Raw genomic sequence first — 25,884 nt, 5'->3', positions numbered from 1 at the left:
CTATTTCTTTAGCGATCCTTCCCTGATCAGCCTTCATCGCTGTTTTGTTATGCTCTTGACGTAGCATAAGATGCTTCCTTGATGTACACTCTGACAAAGGAAGGTTTAGGCTTGGAGATAGCTTTAACACATTTATTAAACTGCTAACGATTCTCCTACTTGGATTTGACTCTCCTGTTAATCCTGCTATAGCTACTCAGACTGATGAACCAGTCTGCTACAATCCAGGTGGTGGGTATGATGTGTTTCAAATCAACCCTGTGTACTCACTGAGTGTCTCCAATGGAAAGAGGAAGATCATGTGTGCTGTGTCCTTTTATATGGGTTGGTGTAATGCCCCCCTGTGGTAGTGTCACCTCTGTGTGTGCCGTGACTGCCCATTGGTCGTGTCCTATCTTACTGACCTTTTGGTTGAATGTCTGTGTGTCATGTCTCTGGTGCTCCCTCTAGTGTCTATCTAGTCTATGTGTGTTTACATTAACCCCTTGTGCATATCACCACAATGCATATCACCACAATCGCTGCCTCGCCTGTCCCTTGTCCAGGCCATTGGTTTGCATGAATTTGTTTGCCTCTGCCGGGTTATTGAAATAGTGCGCTTTGTTCTGGTATGTGACCCAGAGCCTGGCTGGGAACAGCATACCAAATCACACGCCAATTTTGTAAAGGGCCGACTTTGCCTGGTTAAACTCTGGCCTGCGTTTTGCCAGATCTGCACCAATGTCTTGGTAAACTCGAATCTTACGCCCTTCCCATGTGCTGTCACGCCTATCACAGGACACTCTCCCGGTCCTGATATCGATGCAACTTCGCGATGATCGCTCTCGGCTGCTCCCCCGCCTTGGGTTTCGGCCTGAGCGACCTGTGTGCCCTGTCGAGTTCTGGGGGGTTGGGGAAGCTGTCTCTCCCAACTAGGTTGCCCAACGTTTGGGCGACGTAGCACGCAATGCTTCTGGCAGGCCCACATTCCGGGTGGCTGGGATCCCCTTGCCTCGTGGGTCCGCCGGCTCGTCCGCCTGCTGCTCGTGGCCCTTTCTGCCACTTCTGCCGTCCCTTCGACCCCTCGAGCTCTCTTTGCCGGCATTTGTTTGTGGTTGTTTTATTTTCTCCATTGAGCTCAATTTGCCTTCAAATAGTGCCTATTTGGTTCTGGTTAGGAGGAGAGTCACCTGATGTGCGTCCTCTCAGCACATCACCGTCACCGGAAGTTATATCTAAAATCCACTTTTGGACTACACATTCACAGGCTATGGTTGACATTAATGCTGGCGTGCCAGATTGTTCTCTCTTCATCCATGACATGTTGGAAATCTGGTGGTGCCCCAGGGGTCGTGAATCACTGGACCCCCTGGTTTCAGCCTTGTCCACATGCTGTGTATATGGTGAGGCTAGGGTGAACATATAGAGTCCCTTCCTGCTCTGAAGCAAATAACTTCTGATCAAGTGATCTTGTTAGATCCTACAGCATTTCAGTTGGCAGTCAGCTTAATTCCCACATTGCAACCACAACTTCCACTTGTATGTATGTTCTGTTAATGTTGTAAAATGTCCCAAGATAAAAGGCGGGATTGTTCGGCCGCGACCGCCCGGCGACTAGGGAATCCCGCCCGAGGTCAATGGACTTCTCCGTTATCCGCGACTCGCCCATGGCGTTCTTGCGTGCACGGGGCAGAAGAATCCAGCCCATAGAAGAAGATATTGGATGAAATTCGACCAACAAGTTTCTATCGGCTAGGGCAGCACGGTGGCCTAGTGGTTAGCACAACTGCCTCACGGCGCTGAGGTCCCAGGTTCAATCCCGGCTCTGGGTCACTGTCCGCGTGGAGTTTGCACATTCTCCCCGTGCCTGCGTGGGTTTCGCCCCCACAACCCAAAAATGTGCAGAGTAGGTGGATTGGCCATCCTAAATTGCCCCTTAATTGGAAAAAATAATTGGGTAATCTAAATTTATTTTTAAAAAAAGTTTCTATCGGCTGGATTCTTCCGCCCCACTCGCCGCAAGAACACCACGGGCGGGATTCTCCAATCGCCGGGTGGACGCAGCTGGAAAATCTCACCCTAAGTGTCACTTTGGGCGAGTTTGACGGGGTGTTTCCTGCAGGCTTTTTGGGTGAGATCTGCATCAGGATTTACCCACACTTAGTCATTCTTTTGGGCCTTGGGGAGTTTTTCCTCAGTCAAGCCCATACATAGGGCTGGATTCTCCTGCCCTGCCTGCCGCAAGAACGCCACAGATGAGCCGCACACAATGGAAAACTCTGTCAACCTCGGGCAGGTTTCTCTGATCGCCGGGCGGAAGTGGCCGGAGAATCCCGCTCATTGAAAACTGTTCGTCACTGGTGAGCTGAACTCGTCGGCCAAACCAGCTCCTCAGAGATTGGGCTTCCATTTTGAAATGGTGCCCTGATCTCGAAGTGAGCTTAAAGGTCCCCCACACCCCCCACCCTTGGACAATGTCACCCAATGCTCACATGGGTATTACTCCTCATCCCCCAAATGAGGACTCCCTGCTATTTGATCTCTTCCCCCCCCCCCCCCTTTTGTGCTCCATCCCCTTTTAGGACCCCCACCCTTCATCCCCCCAACCTTTTTGAGGCCCCTTCAAACCTGCCCTTCACCCCTAACCCTTTAGTGGAGGTGCCAGTACCAAGGTGCCAGTCTGGCAGTGCCAATGTGCCTGGATGCCAGAAGGAGAGCTAGGGTGCCACCCTGCCCTGTCCCTGACCATCCAGGGGTCTCCAATGGCTTCAGATGCTGTTACACCTGGTCCACGATTCAGTTGAATCTCACAAGACATCTCAAGCATCACGAATCTCATGAGATTCAATGTCCTTGTCATGACACCAAGTCAGGCGCGTAGCGGCCGGTAAATCACACCTATTAGGTAAAGTAATCAAAAGATTGGTTGGAGGTGAGTTTTAAGGAGCATCTTAAAGGCGTTAAGAAGATGAAGCGGTTTAGAGAGTGAATTCTAAAGCTTAGGGCCCAGAAACTGAAGGCATTGTCACACAAATGGCAAGGTAGTTAAAATTGGGGATGGGTAAGATGCCAGAATTGGAGGTTTGCAGTGATATTGGAAGGATGTAGGGCTGACGGAGACTACAGAGAGGGAGGGATGAGGCAATGGAGGTTGAAATTAAGAATGAGAGACAAAGTGCGGCACAGTGGTGCAGTGGTTAGCACTGCTACCTAACAGCGCTGAAGTCCCGGCCCTGGGTCACTGTCCGTGTGGAGTTTGCACATTGTCCCATGTCTGCATGGGTCTCACCCCCACAACCCAAAGACGTGAAGGGTAGGTGGATTGGCCATGATAAATTGCCCCTTAATTGGAAAAAAAAATTGGATACTCTAAATTTATTTTAGAAAAGAGTGAGAGACAAGAAACAAAGCCAAGAAACAAAGCAAGAGTAAAGTTGTGGTGTTGTAGGACCTGAAGACAATGTAGGTGAGCACAAGAATTGGTGTGAGTTAGGATTGCAGGATGTAATTATGAGCTTCCAAGTTCTCCGCAGTATAAGTTGGGCAATGCGCATGTCTGGTATCTTACTGCCAGTTCTAATTATCCTCATGGATACAGGCACCATCTACTAGCTGTCCAATGTATAACCCAAGGGTGTGCAGAACATTGCAATTCTATTTCGGTCAGAAGCATTTTTTCTGCGGAAGTTCTTGGTGGGATAGATTTTATATGGGGCGCAGGTGAAGATTCAGAGATTGGGTAGAGTCCATAATGGGAGAGATTTTACATGGGGTATGGAAAGGGGTTGAGTGGATAGGGAGAGTCTGTAATATTGTTGCTTGTACTTGTTGCGGGAAGAGTAGGAATGAAAGGCCAAATGGCCTGCCCAAGCATCACACTTCCTTGTGCTTTGTTTTGCCAGCCTTGCCATTATCTATGGAGTGTTTTCAGCTTCTAACCTCATTGCGCCATCTGTGGTTGCAGTTGTCGGACCAAAGATGTCAATGGTCTTCAGTGGCCTTGTTTACAGGTAAGTCTGATTCCTGTAGGGTTTTTGTCCTCCACACTCCTGGAATGATATGTATAGTCCAAGTATAGTCAAGGGTTAACAAGATGATGTTATCAACACTAGATGGCATCACTGAGTAGTCTTATAAAAGGCTGCGTCTCTAGGCATGCTGGGAGAAGCTGATGGAGAACATGATGTAGAAGGATGGTTTGAAGTTGAGTGTAGTTTATATATTAGAGAGATTATTAATTACTGTATCACAGATTCAGTACTGTTATTTTGTTAACTGTTACACAGTAGAGTGTGCGAACCAAATTGAGTTAAGTAGTGTAAAATAAATTAGTTTTGATTTAAACATATAGCTTTATGTTCTTTGTCAACACTACATCTTTGGCTATCTTGGAGAACAAAACAAGGAACATAACAACTCTAGCATGCCATCCAAGATAAAAAGTGTCCCCCCTCTATTCAATTGATAGTGTCCTGGTTTGCACCCTGAGAACTTTCCATGCTTTCTCCTCCCGAGTTTTAAAAACACTCAGCGATGGGGAAAGGATGGGGAGTGGAATTGATTGGATAGCTTTCAAAGAGCTGGCATGGACATGATAGGCCGAAAGACCTTTCTCTTTACTGTAAGATTCAATGATGGCCCAGGTGTGCCAGTTTCTGGCCTCCTTTTCCCAGTTAGTTCTCTCAGCTGTGCCACTGCAGGAGAATCCTACCCACCCACTTCATTGAAATGGCCCTGACCCATGTGGTGATTGCCCTTCAAACTCTCTCAGCAAAACTGAAGATTCTTGGGACCAGAATCCGTTGACAGTTATTGTGTGACACAGCGTATGAGCCAATGTTATAGAATCATAGATATTTCAGTGCAGAAAGAGGTCATTGAGCCCATTGTGTCTGCACCGGCCCTTGGATAGAGCACTCCACGTAGGCCCACGCCTCCACTCTATCCACTCCACTCCACATGAGCCGCTGCTGTTGGGGAGGGAGTTCCAAGTTTTTTATTTTAAAAATAAATTTAGAGTACCCAATTAATTTTTTCAAATTAAGGGGCAATTTAGCGTGGCCAATCCACCTAGCCTGCACATCTTTAGGTTGTGGGGGCGAAACCCACGCAAACACGGGGAGAATGTGCAAACTCCACACGGACAGTGACCCCGAGCCGGGATCGAACCTGGGACCTCGGCGCCGTGAGGCAGCAGGGCTAACCCACTGTGCCACCGTGCTGCCCTGAGTTCCAGGTTTTTGACCCAGCGGCTATCTAGGAACAGCAATATAGTTCCAATTCAGGATGATCTGGCTTGGAGGGAACTGGCAGGTGGTTGTGGTGTTTCCATATATCCGCTGCCCTTGTCGTTCTAGGTGATGCAGGCTATGTGTTTAGAAGGCAAAGGAGCCTTGGTGAATTGCTTTGGGTCTTTTTGTAGATGGTTCACGTTGCTGCCAGTGTGGCAATGGTGAGTTTAAGGTAACGGGTAGGATACCGATCAAGTAGATTACTTTGTCTTGGCTAGTGTTGAGCTTGTTGCATGTTATTGGAGCCACATTCATCTGCACTGGGCTACATGGCTGCTTTGTGATGCAGAACAAGGCCAGCAGCGCAGGTTCAATTCCTGTACCAGCTGAGAATTCTGAATTCACCCTCTTGTGTACCCGAACAGGTGTGGCAACTAGGGGCTTTTTACAGTAACTTCATTGCAGTGCTAATGTAAGTCTACTTGTGACAAGAAAAAGATTATTATTAAAAAAGATTATTATTATCCCCGTAACCCAATAACCCCACCTAACCTTTTGGATACCAAGGGGCAATTTAGCATAGCTAATCCACCTAACCCGCATATCCTTGGACTGCGGGAGGAAACCGGAGCACCCGGAGGAAACCCACGCAGAAACGAGGAGAATGTGCAAACTCCACACAGTCACCCGAGGCCGGAATTGAAACCGGGACCCTGGAGCTGTGAGGCAGCAGTGCTAACCACTGTGCCACCGTGCCAGTTCGCAGCAAAATTGTGTTCAGCTGTCCTGAGTTCAATCAAGTCCAAAATTAATTCTGATCATGTGTTTCCAGCAAAGCATATTTAATTGAAAATGAAAAAATGTTTCAATTATTCCCCATTACCCACTGAAGAAACTGGAATGTTGCCTGAGGAGGTTTGCAGTTATATATTTATCTGGTGCTGGGTTGGAGCTGGCACAGGCTGGTAATACACAGATGCCTTAGAAAATAGCTTGTGGTGCTGCTCTAATTGGGGAAAAGGGAATGTTGAAGGAGGGAGTTGAATGATTTCCTCCTGCTCCTATTTCCTTTTTGCCTGTCTATGATCGACTGTACCAAAAGCACCTTTGTACATTTATTATTTCACACGGTGTGGGCATCGCTGGCGAGGCATCTTTTGCTCATCCCTAGTTGCCCTCGAGAAGGTGGTGGTGAGCTGCCTTCAACTGCTGTAGACCATGTGGTGTCGGTACAACCACAGTGCTGTTAGGGAGGGAGCGCCAGGATTCTGACCCAGTGATAGTAAAGGAACGGCAATATATTTCCAGGTCAGGATGACGAGTGGCTTTGACGGGAACTTGCAGGTGGCGGCCTTGTCCATCCAGATGGTAGTGGTAATGGGTTTGGAAGGTGCCGTCTGAGGAGCCTTGGTGAATTCCTTCAGTGAATCTTTGAGATGGTACACACGGCTGTCAACGTGTGCTGGTAGTGCAGGGACTGAATGTTTTAGGTGGTGGATGAGTGCCAATCAAGCAGGTTGCTTTGTCCTGTGGCCCTGCCGTAAGCTCTGACTGACTGGCCCCTGACTGTTGTTGTGTTTTGTTTGTTTTTTCCAGTGGTTACGTGGTTTCATTCAGCAAACCGATGACGTGGTCGTTCTACATTACCTCCATCCTTATCGGATTTGCTGCAGCTGGTGAGTGGAATGCTCAGAGCTTCCTGAACAATTACTTCCAAGTCTCAGTACCAACATAACTCCTCTCCTCTCCACACCCTGTGGTACAATTCTACCCGTCCTTCATCAGAAGCTTCAAGCGAGTGATCAACCTTTGTGCTTGAGGCTTGACAATGAGGATGTATGGGCTATTAAATCATGAGGATTGGGGGAGGGGGGGGGGGGGGGGGGGTTCGGGGCTGCAGCCAACTCTGATCATGGCTTTACCTGATGTCCCTATTATCAGGGCAGCCATAGGATTGGTTGTGTCCCAGCCCTTCCTCACACCAGAACTCCAAATCCATTTGTTGACCTGAGTTCTGTCTCACCACCAAACAGCTAACTCAGTACAGGCTGGGGAGGCAGTCAGGATCCTCCAGCTCTGTACATGTTCTTTCTTTTCTTTCAGTTCTATGGACGGCTCAGGGGAGCTTCCTTATCTTGAACTCTGACTGTGCAACTATAAACAGAAACACTGGCACCTTTTGGGCTCTGTTGCAGTGCAGGTAAGGGAATGGTAGACTCCAACAAAAGCTGGGCAACATAGCCAATGTCCAACCCCTTAATATTCTCCCTCTGTCCATTATGATGTCCAGAGACAGACACGGCAGCCTAATGATTCTGGTAACCCAAGGTCAAAAGTTCAAATCCTAACATGGCAATTTGGCAGGATTGAAGTCAATAAGCCTTATAGTTTTCAGTTGAGATGATGCTTGTAAGATCAGCTGGAACTATGGCTGTGTTCTGGAGGGGTTTGAGGTTGTGGATCAAGTTTGCAGAACATGACCATGAGGGCAGGATCACGGAGTGTGAGGGTCATGGTAAGGGACAGAGCTGGATTACAGGGTGTTACAGCGAGGGTGATGGTGGGGCCATGGGTTGTGAAGGTGATGGTGGAGTCATGGCATGTTGGGGTCATGGAGTGTGAGGGTGATGGCGGGGTCACGGGGTGTGAGAGTGATGGTGGGGTCATGGCGTTTGAGGTTATGGGGTGTGCGGGTGGGCTATAGGTTGTGAAGCCGATGACGGAGTCATGGGAAGTTAAGGTGATGGCATGGCATGGGGTGTGAGAGCGATGGTGGGGTCAAGGGTTGTGAGGGTGATAGCAAGGTTATGGGGTTGAGAGGGATGGTGGGGTCATCGGGTGTGAAGGTGATGTTGGGGTCATGACATGTGAGGATGATGTAATGGGGTGTGAGAGTGATGGTGGAGTTACGGGGTGTGAAGGCGATGGTGGGTCACGGGGTGTGAGAATGATGGTGGGGTCAAGGGTTGCGAGAGCGATGTAGGGTCACAGGGTGTGTGGGTGATGTTGCGGTCATGGCGTGTGAGGGTGATGTCATGGGGTGTGAGGGTGTGGGTGGGGCCATGGGTTGTGAGGATGATGGCGGAGTCATGGGACGTGAAGGTGATGGCGGGTCATGGAGTGTGAGAACGATGGTGGGGCCAAGAGTTGTGAGGATGATGACGGGGTTCTGGGTTTTTGGGTTATAAAGGTGATGGCGATGGTGGGGCCATAGGTTGTGAGGGTGATGGCAGGGTCATGGGGTGTGAAAGTGATGGCAGGTCACGGGGTGTGAGAGCAATGGCGGGGTAAAGGGTTGTGAGGGTAATGGCTGGGTCATGGGTGTAAAGGTGATGGCGATGTCGGGGTCATTTGGTGTGAAGGTGTTGGTGGGGTCCTGTGTGTGAGAGTGAGGGCGATGATGGGGTCACGGGGCGTGAGGGTGAGGTTGGGGTCATGGTGTGTGAGGGTGAGGTCAAGGGGTGTGAGGGTGTGGGTGGGCCATGGCTATGAGGGTGAACGTGGGGTCATGGGGTCATGGGTGTGAAGGTGACGGTGCGGTCATGGGGTGTGAGGTTAATAGTGGGGTCACGGGGTGTGAGCGTGAGGGTGATGGTGGGGTCATGGGGTGTGAGCGTGAGGGTGATGGTGGGGTCATGGGGTGTGAGCATGAGGGTGATGGTGGGGTCATGAGGTGTGAACATGAGGGTGATGGTGGGGTCATGGGGTGTGAACGTGGGGGTGATGGTGGGGTCATGGGGTGTGAACGTGAGGGTGATGGTGGGGTCATGGGGTGTGAGCGTGAGGGTGATGGTGGGGTCATGGGGTGTGAGCATGAGGGTGATGGTGGGGTCATGGGGTGTGAACGTGAGGGTGATGGTGGGGTCATGGGGTGTGAGCATGAGGGTGATGGTGGGGTCATGGGGTGTGAGGGTGATGTTGGGGTCACGGAGTGTGAGGGTGATGTTGGGGCGACAGGTGTGATGGATGGGCCATGGGGTGTGAGAGTGATAGTGGGTCATGGGATGTGAGGGTGAGTGCAGGGTCATGGGGTGTGAGGGTGTGTGCGAGGTCATGGGATGCGGGAGTGATGGCGGGGTCACGGGGGTGAGGGTGAGGGTGATGGCGGGGTCACGGAGTGTGAGAGTGATGGTGGGGACATGGGGTGTGAGGGTGATGGTGAGGTCACAGGGTATGAGGGTGATGTTGGGGTCACTAGGTGTGAGGGTGATGTCGGGGTCACGGAGTGTCAGGGTGATGGTGAGGTCACAGGGTGTGCGATTAATGGTGGGATCTTGAGGGACAAATCTAGATCTTCATCATTTGGGCTATAATCTGGTGGAGTAAATCCTCCTCCCCCTATGGAATCTTAGAAACACAAGGCTCAGAATGTGGCCATTTGGCCCAATCTTGATTTCAGTGCGGAGCATAAACAACAGCATGGATCAGTTGGGCTGAATGGTCTGTCTCTAACATTGTAAATTGTTTGTAACTCTGTGTGACCTGGAAAATTGAAACCTAGTTTTGAACATGAAAGGAATACTGTATTGATTTTCCAGAGTGCCATGTCCTTCTAATCAGCCCTGAAATGAGCTGCTGTGAGGGGTATCTGTGATCTGTTGTGCTACTCTAGTTGGCTGATACATTTCAAGGGCTTATAATCTGACTGGTTTGATATATTTTTACAGCATGTTGTTTGGAAATCTCTACGTTTACCTTCAATGGAGAGATACAGCAGCGATCTCAGGTAAAAGATGTGCTGTTTGTTTTTTTTGGGCAGGGAGAGAGGATAGGCTCTTCTGGGATATTGGTGGTGGATGGAGATGTTGAGCTGGGTAGAGTAAGGGGATGATGGGAGGTGTCAAGGAGAGTGGGGTAGGGGATCAGGGTGGTGAAGTAATGGAATAACAAGATGATGAAGGTTGACAGGGTGAGTGGGAGAGGTAGTGGGGTGATGGGGCAAGGAAGCATTAAGTCTTGTGGGAGCCTTGTGCAAGAGATTAACTTGGGTTCCAACATTTCATGAGACGTAGTAAATTCACCTGATCCAATGTGGATCCACTCGGCCCCTCTGAATGTTCTGACCTTTCTGTTTGTCTTAGCCCCTCTAACCCACTTGTGGGGCAATAGCAGAATTCTACCACAACGCCCCCACACACTTGAGTGCTGTGATATAATCAGGCAATGCCTCGCTGATGGACGGGTTCCACTTGTAAAGGGTCAGGCCCCTCACTCTGAGGCAGAAAGTAATGCGCTTGAGCCTGTTAGCGTAGACTTGAGCTCATAATCAGGTTGGCACTCCACAGCAGTATTGAGGGAGTGCGGCACTTCTGAAAGTACAGCCATTTGAATGAGCTGTTAACAGAGGACCTACGTGTCTTCTCAGGTGCACACAAACAACCTCATGCTCCACTTTGAAGAAGGGTAAAGGAGGTCTCCCCAGTGTCCTGGTCAATATTTATCCTTCAATCAGATTATCTGGCCATTGTCTCATTATTTGTGGAACCTTGCTGTATGCAAATTAGCTACTACATTTGCTACATTACATCAGCAATGGCTGTAAAGCATTATGAGATCTCTATGTTATTTTCTAAGTCTGAATAAAGATTGTAGCCTTCCAGTTAACACAAATACTTTATTCAATGGGTTCGTTCTGTTTCCAGAGCTTAACTAGATATAATACAGTCTTCACCAGCTGTCTCTGTCTGCTGCTGCTCACTAGCACTGTGCTTCTCAAAGAGGCGGATCCTCCCTTGGGCTGGATCCGTCTCTGATGCTGCCCTCTAGTGATGCTGTGGCTGTTACATCTGTCTGTAGTCCCTGGTGTATGTGCAGATACAGATCACTACAATCTCCTGAGGTCCTGAAGGACAATATAGAAATGTAAGTTCTTTATTTTTGACTTGTCAGATTATGAAAGAAGCACCGTGTTTATTGTATTGTCCGTGGTCTCTCTTGCTGGGACAACCATCTTACTTCTGCTGAGAAACATCAAGCATGTGGAGAGCAGCTCTGAGAGCAATGATTCCCTGCTTCAGGATTCCAGGCTGTAAGTACACAAGTGGAACTCAATGCTCTGCCTCTCCTCCTGGGTGGATAGAAACATAGAAAATAAGAGCAGGAGGAGGCCATTCAGTCCTTCGAGCCTGCTCCCCTTTTCAATATCATCATGGCTGATCACCCAACCTGTTCGCACTTTCCCCCCATGTCCTTTTCAGCGCCGGCCCTAGGGTTGCTGGCGCCCCGGGCAAGCTGAACTTCGGCGCCCTTGGAGGGGGGGGGGGGCCGGGGCCGAGGAGGGGGGCGGGGCCGAGGAGGGGCGGACCCGAGGGGGGGGGGCGGGGGCGGACCCGAGGGGCGGGTGGGGGGGGGGGCGGACCCGAGGGGGGGCGGACCCGAGGGGGGGCAGACCCGCGGGGGGGGCGGACCCGAGGGGGGGGCGGACCCGCGGTGGGGGTGGACCCGATGGGGGGCGGGGGGGGCGGACCCGAGGGGGTGCGGACCCGAGGGGGGGGGGCGGGGGGCGGACCCGAGGGGGGGGGGGCGGGGGGCGGACCCGAGGGGGGGCGGACCCGAGGGGCGTGCGGGGGGGGCGGACCCGAGGGGCGGGCGGGGGGGCGGACCCGAGGGGGGGCGGACCCGCGGTGGGGGCGGACCCGATGGGGGGCGGGGGGGCGGACCCGAGGGGGGGCGGACCCGAGGGGGGGCGGACCCGAGGGCGGGGGCGGGGGGGGCGGACCCGAGGGGGGGCGGACCCGAGGGGGGGGGCGGACCGAGGGGGGGGACCGAGGGGGGGGGGGGGGGGCGGGGGGAGCGGACCGAGAGGGGGAGCGGGTGGGCGGACCGAGGGGGCGGACCGGGGGGGCAGCCCTGGGGAGGGCGGCCACCGCGCATGCGCTGGTCGGCACCGGCCCAACTGCGCATGCGCGGGACCCGAGTCTCTGGCGCCCCCTCGCACATGGCGCCCCGGGCGACTGCCCGAGTTGCCGGTGCCTTCAGCCGGCCCTGCCTTTGATCCCTCTAGCCCCAAGGGCTACATCCAACTCCTTCTTGAAAACATACAGGGCGCGATTCTCCGCAACGGCCGACGCCGGAGTGAAACCCGGAGTTTCACTCCGGCATCGGAGGTCGCTCTTCGCCCCCTATTCTCCCTCCCCCCCCCCAGGGGGCTAGGAGCGGCGTTGCGCGAATCCCGAGAATGACGCGGCCGGCGGCGCCTAAGTCACGTCAGCCGCACATGCACAGGTTGGCCGGCTCCAACCCGCGCATGTGCGGTTGCCGTCTTCCCCTCCGCTGCCCCGCAAGATGTGGCGGCTTGATCTTGCGGGGCGGCTGAGGGGAAAGAGTGCGTCTCTTAGAGACGCCAGCCCGACGATCGGTGGGCACTGAACGCGGGCCAGTCACCTCCCGAGCACGCCCGTGGTGCTCGATCCTCTCTCCGCCCCCCACAGGCCCCACACTTACCTGTCGCGCGATGTTCACGCCGGCAGCGACCAGGTGTGGTTGCCGCCGGCGTGAACCAGTTGGGGTCGTCAGGCCGTTCGGCCCATCCGGGCCGGAGAATCGGCGGTCGCTGGGAAGAACGGCGAGCGGAGATTCTCTGAGTGGCGTGTCGCAAAACGCGACACGCCATTTTGGGGGGGGTGGGAGAATCGCGGGGGGTGCCAGGGTGGCGTGGCGTGATTCGCCCGGCCCTCCCACGATACTCCCACCTGGCGTGGGGAGCGGAGAATCGTGCCCACAATGTTTTGGCCTGAACTGCTTTCTGTGGCAACAAATTTTGCAGGCTCACCACTCTGGGTGAAGATATTTCTCCTCATCTTAGCCATAAATGGGGCAGCACCGTGGCGCAGTGGTTAGCACTTCCGCATCACGGTGCCGAGGACCCGGGTTCGATCCCATGTGGAGTTTGCACATTCTCCAATGTCTGCGTGGGTCTCACCCCCAATAAGATGTGCAGTATAGGTCAATTGGCCATGCTAAATTGCCCTTTAATTGGAAAAAAGAATTGGGTACTCTAAATTTATTTTTTCTAAATCTTGGTCCTAAATGGTCCACCCCGTAACTTTAGACTGTGACTCCTGGTTCTGGACTCTGTTGATCCTCTTCAAATTTTATAGGTTTCTATGAGATACCCCCTCATTCTTCTAAACTCCAGCAAATATAAGGCTAACCAATTTAATCTCTTCTCATACGTCAGTCTCGCCTTCTCAGGAATCAGTCTGGTAAACCTTCACTGTACTCCCTCTTTAGCAAACACATCCTTCCTCAAATAAGGAGATCAAAGCCGCACACAATATTCCAAATGTGGGGCGAAATTCTCCCCTACCCGGCGGGGCGGGGAGACCCGGCATAGCAGAGTGGCGCCAACCACTCCAGCGTCGGGTCTCCCCAAAGGTCCAGAATTCTCCGCACCTTTAGAGGCAAGGCCCGCGCCAGAGTGGCACCCGCTACGCCGACTGGCGGCAAAACCGGCGCCAACGGCGTCGGGGCTGGCCGAAAGGCCTTCGCCGGTCACCGTGAGTCCGCGCATGCGCCGGGGCGTCAGCGGCCGGTGACGTCAACACCGGCGCATGCGCGGTAGGGGGGTTCTCTTCCGCCTCTGCCATGGTGGAGGTCGTGGCGGCTGCGGAAGAAAAAGTGTGCCCCCACGGCACTGGCCCACCCACTGATCAGCGGGCCAGGCCACTGTGGGGGCACCTCCCCGGGTCCGATTGCCCCGCGCCCCCCTCAGGACCCCGGGGGCCCGCTCGCGCCGCCAATCCCACCGGCACAGAGGTGGTTTAAACCACGTCGGCGGAATCGGCCTGTCAGCGGCGGGACTTCGGCCCATCGCGCGCCGGGGAATCGCTGCGGGGGGCCCGCCGATTGGTGGGGCGTGATTCCCGATTCCCGGGTGGCGGAGAATTCCGGCCACGGCGGGGGCGGGATTTACGCCGGCCCCGGGCGATTCCCTGACCCTGCGGGGGGTCGGAGAATTCCGCCCAAGGTCTCAGCGAGGCCCTGTATAATTGCAGCAAGACATCCCTGCTCCTGTACTCAAACCCTCTTCCTATGAAGGCCAACATACAACGTGCCTTCTTTACAGCCTGTCGCACCTGCATGCTTACCCATCTGCGACTGGTGTCCAAGGACACCCAGGTCTTGTTGCACATTCCCCTCACGCAATCTATAGCCACTCAGTTAATAATCTGCCTTCCTGTTTTTGCTACCAAAGTGGATAACCTCATTTAAAAAAAAAATTTAGAGTACCCAATTCATTTTTTCCAATTAAGGGCAATTTAGCGTGGCCAATCCACCTACCCTGCACATCTTTGGGTTGTGGGGACGAAACCCATGCAAACACGGGGAGAATGTGCAAACTCCACACGGACAGTGACCCAGAGCCGGGATCGAACCTGGGACCTCGGCGCTGTGAGGCAGCAGGGCTAACCCACTCCACCACCGTGCTGCCCTGATAACCTCACATTTAACCATATTATGCTGCACCTGCCGTGCATTTGTCCATTCACTTAACTTGTCCAAATCACATTGAAGGATCTCTGTGTTCTTCTCACAGCTCACCCTGTCACCCAGCTATGTGTCATCTGCAAATTCGGAGATATTACATTTAGCTCCCTCATCTAAATCATTAATATACATTGTGGCTAGCTGGGGTCCTAGCACTGATCCTTGTGGTACCACACTAGTCACTGCCTGCCACTTGGAAAAAGACCCATTTATTCCTACTCTTTGTTTCCTGCCTACAAACCAGTTTTCTATCCATTTCAATACACTACCCCTAATGCCATGTGCTTTAATTTTACACACTAATCTCTTATGTAAGACTTTGTCGAAAGCCTTCTGAAAGTACAAATAAACCACATCCACTGACTCCTCATCAGCTCTATTTGTTACATCTTCGAAGAATTACAGTAGAATTGTCAAGTATAATTTTCCCGTCATAAATCCATGCTAATACTGACCGATCCTGACGCTGTTTCCAAGTGCTCTGCATTTAAATCTTTTATAATGGAGTTTAGCATTTTCCCCACTACCAATGTCGGGCTGACTGGACTATAATTCCCTGTTTCCCCTCTCCTTCCCTTTTTAAATAGTGGGATTGCATTTCCAACCATCCGATTTGTAGAAACTGTTCCAGAATCTATAGAATCTTGGAAGCTGACCACCAATGCATCCACTCTTTCCAGGACCATTTCCTTAAGTACGCTGGGGTGTAGATTATTGGACCCTGGGGATTTATCAGCCTTCAATCCTAGGAATTTCCCTAACACCAGTTCTCTACTAATATTGATTTCCTTCAGTTCCTCCCTCTCACAAAACTCCGTGTTCCCCATTATTATTATTTGTGTCCTCGTTTTCGAAGACAGAACTAAAATATGTATTTAATTGGTCAGCCATTTCTTTTGTTCCCAATTATAAATTCCCCTGTTTTTGACTGTAAGCGATCTACATTTGTCTTCACCAATATTTTCTCTTCACTTGCCTATAGAAGCTTATGCAGTCAGTTTTTATATCCCCTGCAAGCTTACTCTCGGATCTATTTTCTCTGTCTGAATCAATCCCTTTTTTCTCTTTCTGCTGAATTCTAAATTGCTCCCAATCCTCAGGTCTGTTTTTTTAAAAATCTGGCCAATTTGTATGACTCTTCCTTGGATCTAATACTATTTCTCATTTCCCCTATAAGCCTTGGTTTGGCCAGCTTTCCCATTCTATTTTTGTGCCAGACAGAAATGAACAATTAATGAAGTTCACCGGTGTGCTTTTTGAATGTTTGCCATTGTCTATCCATCATCATCCCTTTAAGCAACATTCCCAATCCAAGATAGCCAACACGTGCCTCATTTCATTGTAGTCTCCTTCATTTAGATTCAGGACCCTTGTCTCAGAATCAACTACGTCACTCCATCTTGATGAAGAATTTTATCATATTATGATAAGAGATTAGTGTGTAAAATTAAAGCACATGGCATTAGGGGTAGTGTATTGAGATGGATAGAAAACTGGTTGGTAGACAGGAAACAAAGAGTAGGGACAAATGGGTATTTTTCCAAGTGGCAGGCAGTGACTAGTGTGGTACTTCAAGGGGCATCTCACAACTAGATTGCCAATTATTCATTTCTCATTACAAAATACCCACTCTAAGATGGTCTGTTCCCTAGTGATTCTGAAATCACTACCTTTGAGGTCCTACTTTTCAATTTACTTTCTAACTCCCTATGTTCTGGTTTTAGGACCTCACCCTTTTTTACCTATGTCATTTGTACTCGTGTACCACGACCACTGGCTGTTCACCCTCCCCCTCCAGAATATCTTGCAGCTGCTCTGAGACATTTATGACCCTAGCACCAGGAGGGCAACATACCATCCTGGAGTTCCGTTTGCAGACACAGAAACGCCTATCTATTCCCCATACAATTTAATCCCCTATAACTATTGCATTCCCACACTTTAAACCCCTCCCCTGTGCAGCAGAGCTTACCATGGTGCAACAAATTTGACTGTTGCTGCTTTCCCCTGGGATCCATTCCCTCAACAGTATCCAAAGTGGTATATATCTGTTTTGCAGGGGAATGGCCACAGAAGATTCCTGTACTGCCTGCCTAGTCCTCCTGCTCTGCCTGGTGGTCAGCCATTCTCTACCTGCCTGTGGGGTCTTAGCCTGCGGTGTGACCACCTCTCTACACGTGCTTCCATGATGCTCTCTGCCTAGCGGATTCTCCCCAGTGGCCCCAGCCACTGCTACAGCTCTGATACCTGAGCTTCCAGGAGCTCGATCTGGATATACTTCCTGCACACATGCTGGACCTGGGTACTGGAAATGTCCCTGACTTCCCATATAGGGCAGGAGGAGCAGACCATGGCTTTGAGCTCTCCTGTCATTTAAATTAAACCTTCTAGAAGATACTTAAAATCAAATATTATCAATTTTTCTAAGAACCTTCTTCCCAGGTCCTCGCTACTGCGAGAATATAGCCCTTACAAACTATAGACCACAATAAAGGACCTTAGAAACTATAAGCGATCAATGTAGTAAATACGCACCTGACCATACTTACCCAGTCAGCTGCTTCCATTAGCCCCACGTCACTGTTGAATCCTGACATCACCTCAGGAAGTCCAAACTCTAAGCGAGCACTCGCTCTCAGCCTCGCTCTTTCTCGTGCTCTTTTAGCCTCTCAGCTCCGCTCTCAGTTTCTTTTATACCCCTGGCTCTGCTCGCAGTCTTGCTCTGTTTTGCACTCTTTTATCCTCTAGGCTCTGCTCTTACTTTCTCTCACTTTTTCTCGCACTCTTCTACCCCCCGGCTCGCTCTTGTCGTATTCAATATTTTCCCCGCTTCTTGACTGTGATAGAGAAATTCAAGCAGCATTCATTAGGTAAGCAAAACTGAACTTTATTTCCGAATTAGAACTGACTGCTAGCAGTAATGGCTGAGAATTGAAGTCGGAAAGCAGTCAAATACAAACTGCTGAGTCCGTCCCAAGTCTGCGATATTACAGAAGAATAAGGCAATTTTTATACATTATAGGATCAAGATAACATGAATACAACTTGGTCAGGAATTTAATTGAAAGTAAAACATAAGTAATAATCGTCACAATGGCGTCACCTTGCTGACCTTTAGGGGAATGGAGTTTCATATCATTATCTTGTCTTTGTTTTAAGAAAGGGACAAATTTGTTTACGAACAGGAAGAGACAGCTTTTCAGCTTGGTATTTATTGAGACTGCTTCTAGGTTCATGACGAACAAGCCTTATCTTAGAATTTCAGAGTCACCCAGTTCTCAGGTCATGTTGACCTCGGCTGTATCTGTGTATTTTGTATCTGTGTCTTAGGTTAAATTCAATTGTACCAAGAAGACTTGACTAGTTTTCCCATCATGCCATTATTTGCTTCACACAATACCGCACCACTCCCCCCTTTTGTCATATCATGACAACCAGCTAAATAGGTATATCCATGATTCGTTTGAAAATGCATTTACACAAGCAGGCAAGCAATCCTATCCCTAGTAGCATTAGTAGTAGTAGAATAAAGGCCTTAAAGATCCAGTCAAATAATCCATGCCCCAACCACCCTAACCAACCCGGCGGGTTATAGTCATGAAATTCACTGCCAATTTCTTGAATTTCTTTCTCAAACTCTTTTATCTCCCCGATCAGTTCTCAGTCTCACTCTTTCCTGCACTCCTTTATTCTCCCGGCTCTGCTCTCAGCTTCGCCCTTTCTCGTGCCCTTCTATCCTCCCGGCCCCATCTCAGTCTCATTCTTTCTTGCACTCTTTTATCCGCACAGCTCCACTCTCAGTATTGTTCTTAATAAGCAATTTTCATTTCATTTTATTTCTTGCGCTCTTTATTGTTTCCTGCTCCACTCTCAGTCTTCTTCTTTCTCACGCTCTCTCATTCTCCAGGCTCCAATCTCAATCTCGCTCTTTCTCGTGCTCTCTTACCCTCCCGGCTCCACTCTCAATCTCGCGCTCTCTTACCCTCCCGGCTCCGCTCCCAGTCTCACTCTTTCTCGCGCTCTCTTACCCTCCCGGCTCCGCCCTCAATCTCGCGCTCTCTTACCCTCCCGGCTCCGCCCTCAATCTCGCGCTCTCTTACCCTCCCGGCTCCGCCCTCAATCTCGCGCTCTCTTACCCTCCCGGCTCCGCCCTCAATCTCGCGCTCTCTTACCCTGCCGGCTCCGCTCCATGATCCTAAGGACACAATCGACTTGCCGTTCTAAAACTGGCCACTGGAGAAGTCAGAAAGCAGCTCTACCCTGTTTCGGATAACCCTGGCTGAGATAGGGATCTCAATGTGTTGGGACTAAAATTGTGTGTCAAGCCCAAAATAAAGCATTTGAAACAAACGTATGTCAGCCATGGCCCAATTGCTCGTGCTCTTGCCTCTGGGTTCGAGCCCCACTCTGGAGGCTTGAGCACAAAATCCAGCCTGCCACACCCTGTGCAATACTGAGGGATAAACCATCTACTCTCTCAGGTGGATATAAAGGTTCACAGGGCACGAGTCGAAGAAGGATGGGGTTGTTTTCCTATTGCTTTAGTTGATGCTTACTGTTCAGTCAGCACTTCAAACAGATTTTCTAGTCAGTAACACATTTGTACAAACTGGCTGCCGCATTTCCTGGGCTGGATTCTCCGATTCTGGGGCTATATCCCCATGCTGGCGTGGGAACAGTGGCGTTTTACGCCAGAAAAAATGGTGCAAAATAGCCATCGATTCCCCGTTTGGCTGGGGGCTAGCATGCCGGCAGCGTAGAGCACTCGGCTCTTGCTGCCGATACGCCCCGGAGAATTGGTGTGTCCGTGGCCCTGCAGTGCACGGTGGGGCCCGCGAGCGGCCGTGCTGTGCTACATGGCGCCAGCCGCTCGCGGATCTGGCCCACAAAATAGTCCCTCCCTTCGACCGGCACGAACAGCCCAGACCCCCCCACTTCGCAGTGTCTCCAGCCCCGAATAATGCCCCCCCTGCCCGTGGATCGGCCCTCACCCGACTGTGACGGCGCTGGACTGAGTCCGCAGCCGCCACACCGAGTTCCCAACAGGTGAGAACAGACGTCGTCGGGAACTTGTCCGGTCGGGGATGGATCATCGGAGGCTGGGTCTCAGGCAATGTCCTGAGACTGTCGATACGTTGCGCAGTGTACTCCTAGAATATGCCTCTTTGGAGGGTGGGGGGTGTGCATCGTGAAAGTGTCGCGCGCCCTCATTTGGGCGGGAACTTTGATTCTCCGGCCAGTCGCAGAACGCGAGTTTGGCGTCGCGACCGGATAATCTAGCCCCCTACATTACAACATTGAGTATACTGTGGACATCCAGCGTTGTATTAATGCAAGTTCTTTTGAAATATATATTAGTCTTTACAGCCACTTGATTTGTTTCAATGTTGCTCTAGGTTTAAAGAGAAAGCGACGTCTGCCATGGATCAGATCATGTCAGAGTTCTGTAAGTTGTTTCTGTGCGCCAGCAGCCAGGCTGCTCCATTCCTTCTGCGTTCCTGTTAGTATTCCCAATGGAGTCGTGTTTGTGATCTGACAGCAAGGGGGGTACGGTGGTCAGTGACTGGGGGGTACAGTGTCTGGGGAGGTACGGTGTACAGTGTCTGGGGGTGTACGGTGTACAGTGACTGGGGGGTACGATGTACAGTGACTGAGGGGTATGGTGTACAGTGACTGGGGGGGGCACGGTGTACAGTGACTGGGGGTACAGTGTCTGGGGAGGTACTCATCAGGGGAAGGCAGTAGTAGCCAGGCTCATGGCACCGTGGCTGGCTCTGCTGCACAGAAGGGCGGGAAAAAGACTGGCAGGGCTATCATAGGGGATTCAATTGTAAGGGAAGTAGACAGGCGTTTCTGTGGTCGAAAACGAGACTCCCGAATGGTATGTTGCCTCCCGGGTGCTCGGGTCAGGGATGTCTCAGATCGGCTGCAGGACATACTGAAGGGGGAGGGTGAACAGCCAGTTGTCGTGGTGCATATAGGCACCAACGATATAGGTTAAAAAAGGGATGAGGTCCTACAATCAGAATTTAGGGAGTTAGGAGATAAGTTTAAAAAGTAGGACCTCAAAGGTAGTAATCTCAGGATTGCTACCAGTGCCACGGGACAGTCAGAGTAGAAACTCAAGAATAGTTAGAATGAATACGTGGCTTGAGAGATGGTGCAGGAGGGAGGGGTTCAGATTTTTGGGACATTGGAACCAGTTCTGGGGGCGGTGGGACCATTACAAACCAGATGGTCTACACCTGGGCAGGTTTGGAACCAATGTCCTAGGGTGTGCTTTTGCTAACACTGTTGGGGAGGTTTTAAACTAATGTGGCAGGGGGATGGGAACCAGATTAGGAAGTTATGAGATAGAGATAGAGAAATACAGCACAGAACAGGCCCTTCAGCCCACGATGTTGCGACGAACTTTTGTCCTAGGTTAATCATAGAATTTTGGACAATTTTTCATGGCCAATCCACCCAACCTGCACATCTTTGGACTGTGAGAGGAAACCGGAGTACCCGGAGGAAACCCACGCAGTCACGGGGAGGATGTGCAGACTCCACACAGACAATTTTATTTATTTTTTTTTTTTTAAATTTAGAGTACCCAATTATTTTTTCCAATTAAGGGGCAATTTAGCATGGCCAATCCACCTATCCTGCACATCTTTTGGGTTGTGGGGGTGAAACCCACGCAAACTCCACACAGACAATGACCCAAGTCGAAATCGAACTTGGGACCCTGGAGCTGTGAAGCAATTGTGCTATCTACAATGCTACCATGCTTCCCTTAAGAAGTTAACCTACACTCCATTATTCTACCCTAATCCATGTACCTATCCAATAGCTGCTTGAAGGTCCCTAACGTTTCCGACTCAACTACTTCCACAGGCAGTGCATTCCATGCCCCCACTAATCTCTGGGTAAAGAACCTACCTCTGACATCCCCTCTATATCTTCCACCATTTATCTTAAATTTATGTCCCCTTGTAATGGTATGTTCCACCCGGGGAAAAAGTCTCTGACTGCCTACTCTATCTATTCCCCTAATCATCTTATAAACCTCTATCAAGTCGCCCCTCATCCTTCTCCGTTCTAATGAGAAAAGGCCTAGCACCCTCAACCTTTCCTCGTATGACCTACTCTCCATTCCAGGCAACATCCTGATAAATCTCCTTTGCACCTTTTCCAAAGCTTCCACATCCTTCCTAAAATGAGGCGACCAGAACTGCACACAGTACTCCAAATGTGGCCTGACCAAGGTTTTGTACAGCTGCATCATCACCTCACGGCTCTTAAATTCAATCCCTCTGCTAATGAACGCTAGCACACCATAGGCCTTCTTCACAGCTCCATCCACTTGAGTGGCAACTTTCAAAGATCTATGAACATAAACCCCAAGATCTCTCTGCTCCTCCACATTGCCAAGAACCCTACCGTTAACCCTGTATTCCGCATTCATATTTGTCCTTCCAAAATGGACAACCTCACACTTGTCAGGGTTAAACTCCATCTGCCACTTCTCAGCCCAGCTCTGCATTCTATCTATGTCTCTTTGAAGCCGACAACAGCCCTCCTCACTATCCACAACTCCACCAATCTTTGTATCATCTGCAAATTTACTGACCCACCCTTCAACTCCCTCATCCAAGTCGTTAATGAAAATCACAAACAGCAGAGGACCCAGAGCTGATCCCTGCGGTACGCCACTGATAACTGGGCTCCAGGCTGAATATTTGCCATCCACCACCACTCTCTGTCTTCTATCGGTTAGCCAGTTTGTTATCCAACTGGCCAAATTTCCCACTATCCCATGCCTCCTTACTTTCTGCACAAGCCTACAATGGGGAACCTTATCAAATACCTTACTAAAATCCATGTACACTACATCCACTTTGTAGTGACTTTGTAGAGGTCAGTAAAGAAGCAGCAACTAACGCCAGTAAGGTACAAGATAATAAACTCAATGTGACTAGGGGGAAGAGTAGACAGGGAAGAGTTGATGAACGCAAAGGGGTAGGTGGTCTGAGGTGCATTTGTTTTAATGCGAGAAGTGTAGCAGGTAAGGCAGATGAACTTAGGGCTTGGATCAGTACCTGGGAATATGATGTTATTGGTATTACTGAGACTTGGTTGAGGGAAGGGCAGGACTGGCAACTGAATATCCCAGCGTATATATATGCTTCAGGAGGGATAGAGAGGGAGGTAGAAGGGGTGGAGGAGTTGCATTACTCGTCAGAGATGATATCACAGCTGTGATTAAGGAGGGCACGATGGAGGATTCAAGCACTGAGGCAATATGGGTGGAGCTAAGAAATAGGAAGGGTGCAGTAACATTGTCGGGACTTTACTACAGGCCTCTCAAAAGTGAGCATGAAGTAGAGGTACAAATATGCAGAGAGATTATAGAAAAATGTCGGAGCAATAGCGTGGTTGTGATGGGAGATTTTAACTTCCCCAACATTGAATGGGATTCGTGTAGTGTTGGAGGTGTAGATGGAGCAGAGTTTGTAAGGAGCATCCAGGAGAGTTTTTTAGAGCAGTATGTAAATAGTCCAACTCGGGAGGGGGCCATACTGGACCTGGTATTGGGGAATGATCCCGGCCAGGTGGTTGATGTTTCAGTCGGTGATTACTTTGGGAATAGCGATCACAATTCCGTAAGTTTTAGAATACTCATGGACAAGGACAAGAGTGGTCCGAAAGGAAGAGTGCTAAATTGGGGAAAGGCAGAGTATAACAAAATTCGGTAGGAGCTAGGGAATGTGGATTGGGAGCAGCTGTTTAAGGGTAAATCCACATTTGAAATGTGGGAGTCTTTTAAGGAAATGTTGATTAGAGTGCAGGACAGACATGTCCCTGTGAAAATGAGAGATAGAAATGGCAAGATTAGGGAACCATGGATGACGGGTGAAATTGTGAGACTAGCTAAGATGAAAAAGGAAGCATTCATAAGATCGAGGCAACTCAAAACTGATGAAGCTTTGGAGGAATATCGGGAAAGTAGGACAAATCACAAACGCGCAATAAAGAGGGCTAAAAGGGGTCATGAAATATCTTTGGCTAACAGGGTTAAGGAAAATCCCAAAGCCTTTTATTCGTATGTCAGGAGCAAGAGGGTAACTAGAGAAAGGTTGGCCCACTCAAAGACAAAAGAGGGAATTTATGCGTGGACTCAGAGGAAATGGGTGAGATTCTTAATGAGTACTTTGCATCGGTATTCACAAAGGAGAGGGACAAGACGGATGTTGAGGCTAGGGATGGATGTTTAAATACTCTAGGTCAAGTTGTCATACGGAAGGGGGAAACTTTGGATATTCTAAAAGACATTAAGGTGGACAAGTGCCCAGGACCGGATGGGATCTATCCCAGGTTACTGAGGGAAGCGAGGGTCGAAATAGCTGGGGCCTTAACAGATATCTTTACAGCATCCTTGAGCATGGGTGAGGTCCCGGAGGACTGGAGAATTGCGAATGTTGTCCTTTTGTTTAAGAAAGGTAGCAGGGAAAATCCACGGAATTATAGACCTGTGAGCTTGACGTCAGTGGTAGGCAAACTGTTGGAGAAGATACTGAGGGATAGGATCTATTCACAAATGGAAGAAAATAGACTTATCAGTGATAGGCAGCATGGTTTTGTGCAGGGAAGGTCATGCCTTACAAACCAAATAGAATTCTTTGAGGAAGTGACAAAGTTAATTGATGAGGGAATGGCTGTAGATGTCATATACATGGACTTTAGTAAGGCGTTTGATAAGGTTTCCCATGGCAGGTTGATGGAAAAAGTGAAGTCGTATGGGGTTCAGGGTGTACTAGCTAGATGGATAAAGAACTGGCTGGGTAACAGGAGACAGGGAGTAGTGGTGGAAGGGAGTGTCTCAAAATGGAGAAGGGTGACTAGTGGTGTTCCACAGGGATCCGTGCTCGGACCACTGTTGTTTGTGATCTACATAAATGACCTGGAGGAAGGTATAGGTGGTCTGATTAGCAAGTTTGCAGATGATACAAAGATTGGTGGAGTTGCAGATAGCAAAATATAGATAGATTGGAGAGTTGGGCAGAGAAATGGCAGATGGAGTTCAATCCAGGCAAATGCGAGGTGATGCATTTTGGAAGATCAAATTCAAGAGCGGACTATTTGGTTAATGGAAGGGTCCTGGGGAAAATTGATGTACAGAGAGATCTGGGAGTTCAGGTCAATTGTACCCTGAAGGTGGCAACGCAGGTTGATAGAGTGGTCAAGAAGGCATACAGCATGCTTGCCTTCATCGGACGGGGTATTGAGTACAAGAGTCGGCAGGTCATGTTACAGTTGTATAGGACTTTGGTTAGGCCACATTTGGAATATTGCGTGCAGTTCTGGTCGCCACATCACCAGAAGGATGTGGATGCTTTGTAGAGGGTGCAGAGGAGGTTCACCAGGATGTTGCCTGGTATGGAGGGGGCTAGCTATGAATAAAGGTTGAGTAGATTAGGATTGTTTTCATTGGAAAGACAGAGGTTGAGGGGGGACCTGATTGAGGTCTACAAAATTATGAGAGCTATGGACAGGGTGGATAGCATAAAGCTTTTTCCATGAGTGGGGGTGTCAGTTACAAGGGGTCACGATTTCAAAGTGAGAGGGGGAAAGTTTAAGGGAGATGTGCGTGGAACGTTTTTTACGCAGAGGGTGGTGGGTGCCTGGAATGCTTTACCAGCGGAGGTGGTAGAGGCGGGCACGATAGCATCATTTAAGAGGCATCTAGACGGGTATATGAATGGGCAGGAACAGAGGGAAGTAGACCTTGGAAAATAGGAGACAGGTTTAGATAAAGGATCTGGATCAGTGCAGGCTGGGAGGGCCAAAGGGCCTGTTCCTGTGCTGTAATTTTCTTTGTTCTTTGTACGGTGTACAGTGTCTGGGGAGGTACGGTGTACAGTGTCTGGGGGTGTACGGTGGACAGTGACTGGGGAGGTACGGTGTACAGTGTCTGGGGGTGTACGGTGGACAGTGACTGGTGGTACAGTGTACAGTGACTGGGGGGTACGGTGTACAGTGACTGAGGGGGTACAGTGTACGGTGACTGGGGGGTACGGTGTACAGTGACTGGTGGTACAGTGTACAGTGACTGGGGGGTACGGTGTACAGTGACTGGGGGGTACGGTGTACAGTGACTGGGGGGGGTACGGTGTACAGTGACTGGGGGGGGTACGGTGTA

At 50.2% G+C, this 25,884-nt stretch overlaps 1 protein-coding gene across 1 annotated transcript in view; it reads left to right on the top strand.

Annotated features, from left to right (window-relative positions):
- Positions 1–25,884, top strand: part of LOC119978891 (UNC93-like protein MFSD11) — a 51,173-nt gene that overhangs the window by 6,661 nt on the left and 18,628 nt on the right. The window contains exons 3-8 of the mRNA XM_038820808.1: positions 3,882–3,989; positions 6,807–6,886; positions 7,314–7,410; positions 9,878–9,936; positions 11,100–11,238; positions 20,096–20,145. Of these exons, the coding sequence (XP_038676736.1) occupies positions 3,882–3,989; positions 6,807–6,886; positions 7,314–7,410; positions 9,878–9,936; positions 11,100–11,238; positions 20,096–20,145 (533 nt within the window). The remainder of the gene's footprint in view (positions 1–3,881; positions 3,990–6,806; positions 6,887–7,313; positions 7,411–9,877; positions 9,937–11,099; positions 11,239–20,095; positions 20,146–25,884) is intronic.

Source organism: Scyliorhinus canicula, chromosome 15 (assembly GCF_902713615.1).
Source record: "Scyliorhinus canicula chromosome 15, sScyCan1.1, whole genome shotgun sequence".
Lineage (NCBI taxonomy): Eukaryota > Metazoa > Chordata > Chondrichthyes > Carcharhiniformes > Scyliorhinidae > Scyliorhinus > Scyliorhinus canicula.
The sequence above is the reverse complement of the archived record's forward strand: the minus strand, read 5'-3'. Positions and strand labels throughout refer to the sequence as shown.